The sequence below is a fragment of the Ictalurus punctatus genome, chromosome 25, assembly GCF_001660625.3.
Source record: "Ictalurus punctatus breed USDA103 chromosome 25, Coco_2.0, whole genome shotgun sequence".
Classification (NCBI taxonomy): domain Eukaryota; kingdom Metazoa; phylum Chordata; class Actinopteri; order Siluriformes; family Ictaluridae; genus Ictalurus; species Ictalurus punctatus.
The window spans coordinates 18,010,789-18,020,788 of record NC_030440.2 but is presented as its reverse complement, the minus strand read 5'-3'; the positions used below and the strand labels follow the sequence as shown (position 1 = coordinate 18,020,788).

At 42.2% G+C, this 10,000-nt stretch overlaps 1 protein-coding gene across 3 annotated transcripts in view; it reads left to right on the top strand.

Moving 5' to 3' along the window:
• Nucleotides 1–10,000, top strand: part of mthfd1a (methylenetetrahydrofolate dehydrogenase (NADP+ dependent) 1a, methenyltetrahydrofolate cyclohydrolase, formyltetrahydrofolate synthetase) — a 34,563-nt gene that overhangs the window by 9,037 nt on the left and 15,526 nt on the right. For all 3 annotated transcript variants that reach the window (XM_017455468.3, XM_017455467.3, XM_017455466.3), the window contains exons 4-16: nucleotides 715–799; nucleotides 2,161–2,220; nucleotides 2,325–2,378; nucleotides 2,716–2,852; nucleotides 3,382–3,482; nucleotides 4,288–4,424; nucleotides 4,624–4,735; nucleotides 5,726–5,853; nucleotides 6,489–6,586; nucleotides 7,166–7,339; nucleotides 8,070–8,206; nucleotides 9,693–9,736; nucleotides 9,864–9,971. In XM_017455468.3, coding sequence (XP_017310957.1) covers nucleotides 715–799; nucleotides 2,161–2,220; nucleotides 2,325–2,378; nucleotides 2,716–2,852; nucleotides 3,382–3,482; nucleotides 4,288–4,424; nucleotides 4,624–4,735; nucleotides 5,726–5,853; nucleotides 6,489–6,586; nucleotides 7,166–7,339; nucleotides 8,070–8,206; nucleotides 9,693–9,736; nucleotides 9,864–9,971 — 1,375 coding nt within the window. The remainder of the gene's footprint in view (nucleotides 1–714; nucleotides 800–2,160; nucleotides 2,221–2,324; nucleotides 2,379–2,715; nucleotides 2,853–3,381; nucleotides 3,483–4,287; nucleotides 4,425–4,623; nucleotides 4,736–5,725; nucleotides 5,854–6,488; nucleotides 6,587–7,165; nucleotides 7,340–8,069; nucleotides 8,207–9,692; nucleotides 9,737–9,863; nucleotides 9,972–10,000) is intronic.

Genomic DNA, 10,000 nt, shown 5'->3' with positions numbered 1-10,000 from the left:
TACTTAAGGCCCAGAGAAGATGTACCCGACTCTGTCATGACAAGGTTGTAGAATTGCTATAAGCATTCGTTGGACTCTTATAAGCAGTAATATGATGTGTAATGTTACTTACATCACTTAGAAAGCCACGGTGCATCGTGGCTATTTTGTGACATGCCAGAAGTGCACTGAGGTTAAGGCGCTCTTACGTCCACGTTATGTCATGTGTAAGTTGACTCAGGTGTGACGTTAGTATGACACTGTAATTGATGAAAGAAAGAGAAGAAAAGTCATTATGACACTTCATGCCTGCTGGAATCGACGCTCCGTGTAGATTTGTGCAGATTTGTCTAATGTAAGCTTCAGATCATCTACATCACTTCGCTCAGCATGACAGATCAAAGCAGTCTTTGTGACCGCTGACGCCATTTAAACATTCATGTAGGGTTATGTCGTGAAAATGTCGAGTCATAACACATGTAATGTCAACTTTAAAACGTCATCTACGTCACTTAACTCGGACGTTATTCCAGCTTGACGTCGCGATTGATGTAAGCAGGCAGTATGACAGTAGGACATGAAGTGTTCATGTAGGTGTCACAAGATGTTTATGTAGGCATCATGTAGCCTTATTTAAACAGTGTGTGTTTTTTTAATGCTATGCAAATTTTTTTTTTGCGAAGCGTTGAAATGAAAACCTGTCCTCGTTAGCGTCCACGGTCTCTTTCCCTGCAGACATGTGACCGAGCGTCTGAAAAAGGACGTCGCCGAGATGAACCGTCAGCTTCCGGGCTTTAGACCGGGCCTGGTGGTGCTACAAGTTAGTCTTGTGTTTCTTTTCTTTTCTTTTTTTAATCTCCATTAATATTAGAATTTTTTTTTTCTGGTAATAAAAGGTGAACACGGTTTTCCTCTGATAATCTGACTCAGTACTTTCTTTTATTCTTTCTTCTTCCTTTTTTGCTTTTCTTTCTCCCTCCAGCTGGTCATTTGGTAACGTGGCATTCTCTTTTCCTTTACCTCTCTCACATAAGAAAATATGATAACACTTTCTCTGGAGGAAATATCTATAATGACGGATTGATACGTCCGTAACTTGTTATAGTGACTTAATAAATCATTATACACAATGTTTTAATTATTTAAAACGGTTCGAGTGAGGGTAGATTATTAACAGGTTATAATAGCTTATCAGTTATATTTGTTTTATATATATATATATATATATATATATATATATATATATATATATATATATATATACATATACTTTTTTTTAAAAGGCTGGCTTGATAGCTATAGTATATAACAATTTGTATAAGGTCTTATGAATGCATATTAACATGATATGGATTCAATTCAATTCAATTCAATTTTATTTGTACAGCGCTTTTTACAATAGACATTGTCTCAAAGCAGCTTTACAGAAATATCAACACGGTGTACAGATATTAAAGGTGCGAATTTATCCCAATGGAGCAAGCCACTGAGTGGCGACGGTGGTGAGGAAAAACTCCCTAAGATGTTAAGAGGAAGAAAGCTTGAGAGGAACCCGACTCAGAAGCGAACCCGTCCTCATCTGGGGAACGACGGATAGTGTGAAAAAGTTCATTATGGATTTCTATGCAGTCTGTTTGGCCGTATTGTACTGTGTATTCACAGTTCATTATAAATATGACTTTCATAGAAAGTGTTGTCAAAATTGAACTGCTGCTGTATTGATAAGCGAGGATATGTGGATTGTATATTGGGTTAGTGTGTTTATGTTCACAATATACCAGTGTATGACCCCATTTTGACCTCATACACCAGTACGTGACCTCATTCTGACCCCACACACCAGTGTATGACCTCATTTTGACCCCACACACCAGTGTGACCCCATTTTGTCCACCGTACACCAGTGTGACCCCATTTTGTCCACCGTACACCAGTGTGACTCCATTCCGTCCACCGTACACCAGTGTGACCCCATTTTGTCCACCGTACACCAGTTTGACTCCATTTTGACCCATTTTCCGAGTCAGTTTCCGTCTGTTATGGACTCCCTTTGCTGTCTTATGAGCTATCAGGATCTACTTAGCTTCTAACTCTAAATTAATCTATGCAGTATGTTATATTTATAAATTTCTAAGCATGCTGGAAAGAAAAAAGAAAAAAAGATCTACGTATCCATTTCAGGTTGGGGACAGAGACGACTCCAATCTTTACATCAGTATGAAGTTAAAGGCAGCAGCTAGAGTACGTTGTGATTCTATAATACAGTCTTGCGTATTTGTACATTTGTAAATGTTACCGTGATTCTCTTTATCTCTCTTTCTCACCCACTTTCTGCCTTTTTCCAGATTGGAATTAATGCCAACCACATCAGGCTCCCTAAGACCGCTACGCAAGACGAGGTGAGCAGAAACAATATCATTGTTGTGTTGCACTTTGAAATTTCTAAATGATTAATGGTGTAGTAAACGTCGGACAAGCTCGGCAGGACAGCGTCGGGAACCGTCTCACTCTGTCCCGCACCAAATACTTCAACGACTGAAAGTCGTGTGAATATTTCTAAGATTTTACTTTTCACTCAGATTGTTGCCGCTAATATAATTCATTCTTTTCATGCATTAGATTAGAAAAGAACGCACAGTAGACACATTTTCACTAGAGTTCTCAGACTTTTGGATGGCGCTGTATGTCGGTCACATCGAATCTGCAGTATTCGGTGATATTTTACATGCTCATCAGGTGCTGCAGAGTATACAGCTGTATAACGAGGACCCAGATGTTCACGGGCTCATCGTACAGCTACCTCTGGACTCCATCCATCCCATGAGCACGGAGAAAGTGACCAACGCGGTGGATCCAGACAAGGACGTGGACGGGTGAGAGATTATACCACGTTTCTGTAACAAATAACAACAAATCGCAGGTTTAATTGGAATATAGGAATATTTCTGCTTTTGTCCTTCATATTAGACGGTCAGATCTCACGCTTTCATCATATAGAAAAGCGTGACCTTTGAAATAGCTTAGTTTAGCTCCAGAATTGTAACAAAGTCACCCATTTAACAGTCCGATTTCAGGGGTTAATTACAGACAGTTTCAGAAGTTCTTGTTATGTTCACGACACCTACGTAAGAGCACGATCAGCTATCCGGAAAACTGCCTCGGTCAGTGTTTATCACTCCTGTTGGAATAAGAGTTTGTAAATGTCCATGCCATTTTATAAGCTCTTAAAACGTCATTAGTGGGTAGTGACATCATATCATGTTATGATAGAAAACAAACGCAAGACGTGATGTGATGTGAAACCAGTGAAGTCATGAGCTACAGAGATAACCGGAGCGTCCGCGTGTATGTGTTTGTGATTTAACTGCAACTGAACTGCTACCTGTGTTCCTGCTGCTGCAGTCTGTGCAGTGTCAATGCAGGGAAACTGGCTCGAGGTGATCTGCAGAGCTGCTTCATCCCCTGCACACCTAACGGCTGTATGGAGCTCCTCAAACACACGGGTGAGGAACCGGAAAACCAAACACACCTCACGAGATCTTCGGAGATCCGTAAAACTAAATAAGCTCGGTTATGAGCGACAACTTAGACCGCAGTGCTGCTGAATTCTGGATTCTGATTGGTGGGAATATTAACCGTGAATCATCACAGCTTTATATTAACGTGCTCGTTCTAATATGTTAACGTTTCTACGGTGACAACTCTTTCGCAGGGACTCTGGTGTTAGAGGTCAAAATGGGGTCACACACTGGTGTGTGGAGTCTGAATGGGGTCACACACTGGGGTGTGGAGTCTGAATGGGGTCACACACTGGGGTGTGGAGTCTGAATGGGGTCACACACTGGGGTGTGGAGTCTGAATGGGGTCACACACTGGGGTGTGGAGTCTGAATGGGGTCACACACTGGGGTGTGGAGTCTGAATGGGGTCACACACTGGGGTGTGGAGTCTGAATGGGGTCACACACTGGTGTGTGGAGTCTGAATGGGGTCACACACTGGGGTGTGGAGTCTGAATGGGGTCACACACTGGGGTGTGGAGTCTGAATGGGGTCACACACTGGGGTGTGGAGTCTGAATGGGGTCACACACTGGTGTGTGGAGTCTGAATGGGGTCACACACTGGTGTGTGGGGTCAACTCATTCGCAGGGGCTTGACGCGCCCTATAAACGGATTTACAAAAACGGTTGATTATGGTGAAGTTCTCTGTAAGGAGATGTTTATTTACAGCACTTGTTTATGGAAGGCGTCTCCAGCGTCAGCGTTTTATAACAGAAAGAGAAATTGGATGTTGAACGCGTGTGTGCAGGTGTTTCGGTATCAGGCAAGAACGCCGTGGTGATCGGGCGCAGTAAGATCGTCGGAGCTCCGATGCACGACCTCCTCCTGTGGAACCACGCCACCGTCACCTGCTGTCACTCCAAAACTCCAGACCTTCCAGCAGAAGTATCTCCTCCTCTTCCTCGTTCTTTCGCTTCACTTTTTTTTGCCCATGCACAGGTGCCGTTTAAAGGCCCGAAACACTCGTGCAAGCATATTCCTAATCACGCTTTGTGCAGTATTTTTTTTGCAATGCTTTGCAATAATCTTGCATGGAGAAAAGGTCCACGGAGAAGCGCTAACAGTATCCGTCTCCTCTGTGAAGGTGAAGAAGGCGGACATCCTGGTGGTGGGCACCGGGAACGCCGAGATGGTGAAAGGCGAGTGGATAAAAGACGGCGCGGTGGTCATCGACGTCGGCATTAATTACATCCCAGGTCTCTCTTTGTAATTCCTTTTTATCGAAAATACAAATGATTGTATTGTGTGTTGATGTGTGTGAAACTTCAAACTCGTCAAATACGCTTAATAATCTGACGTACTAAGCTCTATCGAGGGTCTTCTATCAGCCATTCTTCACGTCCTTCATAATGTACGGGAAAATTAGTGATGCAGGGTTATACCGTATATAAACGTGTGAAGTTTCAAGCGCGTCAACGTGAGTAGATTTATTTCTCACCTGAAGTGTGACGTCGCAAAGTCTGAGAGTCACTTCGTGAGTTTGTGGGTAAACTACAGCTGAAGGGCAGGTATTAAACGTGCAGAAGTCTGTTTGAAGACAATGCTAATAAACGAGGACGCTTATGTAAATACTATCGTAGTTTATGTTTTTTTTTTTATATTAACGGCTTGGTATTAAAGTTGGTAATACAAATAGCTTTTTAAAATCGAACGTGTCAAAATGTTTTTATTCATGTGTACCTCTTGAACAGAAAATTCTCTTTTTTTCTTCTTTGTTTTTTACAAAAAAATGATGTTGTATCTGGAACAATTTTCCGACACGCCGCGCTGCATTTAAGCAGGATTATACTGAACGTGTAATTACGCCGCACAAGAAACCTTTTTAAAACCTTGGACTCTTCTACGATATTCATTGTCCTTGACGATAAACGTTTAACCTTGAACGTTGTCTTGGCAATGTCGAGTCATTCACGCAATTATAAATAAACCACCTGAGAACCATTTATCCCGCTGCACACACAAATAAACACCCGTTATTTGTGATTCTCAGTAAATCAGGGTTGATGTGTGTACAGTATATATGTCTATGGAAACTCTGCTTACCCATAATCCCTTTCTCAGCATCATGAGACAGATACACAAATGTCACGGAGGAATAAATCACCAAGCCATTACGATGTTTTGAATGTCTGATGTCAGGCGTCTGTTGGAGTCAGTGGGAAACGTAGTGGATTTTCCCTCCACAGACAGTAGCAGAGCGTCGGGTATGCGGGTGGTGGGCGACGTTCACTATCCATCAGCTCAGGAGCGGGCGGGGTTCATCACCCCGGTCCCTGGAGGAGTGGGACCCATGACGGTCGCCATGCTGATGGAGGTAAGGGGCTGAAAAAGACAAAGCCCAAAGCTTAAATTGTGTAAAAAAAAAAATGCCAAAATTGTAGAATTTGAAAAATGACTGAGTCAGTTGGATTGGATTGTTGAGCCATAAGCTTAACAAAAATAAGATTAGACTACAGACTGAAAAGTGTGTTTGCGGTATGTAGTTTGTAAAATGGCCAAAACCCTGACGTTTAATTAGATAAATGTACTGTTCTAGTCAGGAGGGAATGAGCTATGGTAGACTCTGCTCTTGTGGAGGTTGGAGCTCCTTTGACGCCCTTTTTCTAACTGCTAACATTAGATTAGATTAGATTAGACTCAACTTTATTGTCACTGAGCAGATGAAATGCAGTCAGCATCGAACCAGAAGTGCAACTGCAACACCACCTTCACGTTAAATGTAACTCTAAATGGATAAAACTATTTTTTAATGGCTGTGAAATTGTTGCGGTGTAAGAGGAATAAAACACTTCCAGACATGCTCTTGCGGTGTTAACAGCAACTCCACCGAGACGCTCTTTCAACAGTACTATACGCTGTAGTATTATTATTATTATTATTATTATTATTATTATTATTATTATTATTCCTAACACGTCATCTCATCGCTTTTATTTTCATTTTCAACAGAATACAGTCAAGAGTGCTGCGAGGTTTCTGCAGACGTACAGGCCTGGGAAATGGAGCGTGACGTACACAAAGCTGAAGCCACAGAAACCTCAGCCAAGGTGCATGAACACTGGGAAAGAGGGGAAAGGTGTTTACACCTGAAACATTCATCAAAACCGGAGACCAGAAAAGGTTATGGGCGTGTCCGTGTTCTGCGTTGAATTTATTTGTGATGTCAGACTCCACAGTAGTGGTTAATGGCTCGTATGAAAGTAGACACTCGGGGCTTTAAGAATTAGCAGTTTCTCATAAGTAGTGATTTTGCGAAATGCTTTAGTCGTGCAGTTTGTTTTGTCTCTGTACCGGTGTTATTGTGTAGAGGTGTGAATTGTTTGCCCAGCAGGGGGCTCACTCCCCTCCGCTTTCCCATCGCCCTGCTCAGCAGCAGCTGAACACAGAGTCACGCTACTCTACACACAGAAACCCAACGGTGTCCTGACTCGTCTTCTACCAGACTTGTGGCGATAAAATATTTGTTTTCATTTCTTTATCCTGATCGAAAATGTCCGATAAGTCGATTCCCGTTCCGCTGGTGGAATGGAACGCCAGTGTACTGCTAGAACAGGTTACGTTCTTGAGGGTGTCTTTCTGAGTCGATCCTTGTTCCACATGATTCTGATCCTAATCTTCACTCACAGTGATGCCCGAATCTCTCAGTGCGCCACACGGAAGCCCATTCATCAGCTGGCTAAGGAAATAGGGCTGTTCTCTAAGGAAGTCGAGGTGTACGGCAGGGGCGGGGTGAGGGTGAGCCTGGACGTCCTGAAACGACTCGACAAACAGCCTGACGGGAAATATGTGGCAGTCACTGGGTAAGATTCATCTGTTTAAAAGCAGAATCTCCACATTTACCACCAATGCAGTAAGTAAAGTAAACACATTCGTAGCAGAATAACGAGTCGTGCGACTGGGCGGAGTTATAGTTACTCGTTTTCCACTAACAGCACGCTCTGAAAGTCTTTTATTCCTCTAACACAACAGCAGTTTTCCAACAATTCCATTTTCTTATTCATTAAAGAATGACACATTATGCGTTTGAACAATTTACCGTTCTATTTCATTACCTCGCTTATGTGATAGCCGCTATATAGCAGCAATGTGTTTTTTTCTCTCTTTTGAAGTTAATACGTTTTATTCATCTATTTATTTTAAAAACCACAGTTTAGCGATAACATGCTAAGCGTAAACCTCCTCTTTCCTGAAGATGTCGAAGACTTCATCTTTAACTCATATAGCTTTAACTCTGACACTGACGCTGGAGACTCCTTCCATGAATGTTAAATAAATAAACATCTCCTTACCGAAGACTCCGCCGAGTTGCCTGCGAATCATCTGTTACTATAGAAACGATAACGTATCGGATCATTAATACTGTATAAAGCTGTGATTTGCAGCTGCACTCTGTCTGAGCTGCTGTTAGAGAAAATGAGCCAACACCTTCTGACCAATCAGAATCCAGAATTCAACAACACTGCGGGATAAGAGGTGTGTGTCCCAAACCATGAAGTAATATGTTTGTTTTTTTTTTCCTTATCTGATCAGATTAACGTCTTCTCCACTAACTGAAGGTCGAAGCATCGTCACTCTGGGGTTAGCGCAAGCTTTAGGGGGACATTTAAAGGTCAATGCTTTTGCCTGCGTTAGACAACCGTCTCTACATCACTGTTTAGGTGTCAGAGGTAAGGAGGTTACATTCCTGATACATGCCAGCAAGGTGACAAATATCTTGTTTATCTAATGCGGTAACCATAGTTACAGCAATGCTACAGCGCCCTCCAATAATATTGGCACCCTTGGTAAATTATATATCTTTGTTAAATATAGGTGCGCAACAATTATTGGCACCCTTTTAGTCAGTACTTTTTGCTAGCTCCCTTTGCCAAGATAACAGCTCTGAGTCTTCTCCTATAACGCTGATGAGGTTGGAGAATACATGGCGAGGGATCTGAGAGCGTTCCTCCGTACAGAACTTCTCCAGATCCTTCACATTTCAGGTCCACGCTGGTGGACTCTCCTCTTCAGTTCAGCCCACAGGTTTTCTATGGGGTTCAGGTCAGGGGACTGGGATGGTCAGGGCAGGAGCTTGATGTTGTGGTCAGTAAACCATTTCTGTGTTGATTTTGATGATGTTTTGGATCATCGTCCTGCTGGAAGATCCAACCACGGCCCATTTGAATCTTTCTGTCAGAGGCAGTCAGGTTTTCATTTAATATCTGTTGATATTTGATGGAGTCCATGATGCCATGTATCCTAACAAAATGTCCAGGTCCTCTGGCAGAAAAACAGCCCCAAAACATTAAAGATCCTCCTCCATATTTAACCGTGGACATGAGGGACTTTTCCATACGGCTACCTCTCTGTGTGCTCCAAAACCACCTCTGGTGTTTGGCACACTTAAGACGCTCGAGTTTGCTTTTGGATGAGAGTAGAGGCTTTTTTCCTGAAACCCTTCCAAACAACTCGTGGTGATGTCGGTGACTTCGGATTGTAGTTTTTTCCTATCTGGAAAGAAATGAGTTATAAGCGATTATTACCTCCTGTATTAGACATTTTGACGCATACATAAATGTACTGTCCTTAATAGCAGTGTTCATAAGGCTATATAACACCTACATTGAAAAAAATGAACCTCGGATCAAACAAAAAAAGGTCACGCTGTAATAAAGACCTGCGAACACAACTGTTTTGAGTGTACATAAGCTCTTACTCACATCTGACATAAAGTGGCATAAGTGTCATAACTACTTATATGTCTCTTATGACTTATGTAGGTGTCATGTAGCCTTATAAACACTATCCTTAAGTAAAGTGACAATCTTCCAATTAATGCTAATGATTATGTCTTAGGTGAGTTGAATATAATTACTCACAAAATACACCCTGCACTGTCTCCTGTTGCATAGTGAAAGGTTATAACAGTGATAATCACGCTGTAATAAGACAGTTATGCCTATTTTCTCTGGCACTCGTGTGAAATAGTTTTGCATTTCTGTTCATAAGATTTTTACACACGTTTACGTGTTTCGTTCCGTTCTTTAAGTTCATATGCGACAGTAAACCGCTATAGACAAAACATGTATTCGTTTTAATGGAATAAGTGTGTAACAGGTAAACATACGTGACATTATAAACATACACGCCGTTATAAACGCTGCTCGTACGCAGGAGCTGCCGTCGGAGGCGGATATTCTCAGATCTCCATAGAGGAGGTGTGTGCTTTATTTTTTTGTTTTAGATTTGAACATAACCTATTTGTGCTTTCATATAAAAAGGATTTAAACTTCAGTGTGTGTGTGTGTGTGTGTGTGTGTGTGTGTGTGTGTGTGTGTGTGTCAGGCCAGGTCCCTGTTCACAGGAGACGCTGAGGCTGTTTTGGCATTCAGTGGCCTCATCACAGACACCATCACAGCGTACTGTCACTACCAGGCCAAGCTCTCTGACCAGGTTAAATCAGTCGTGTGTGTGTGTGTGCG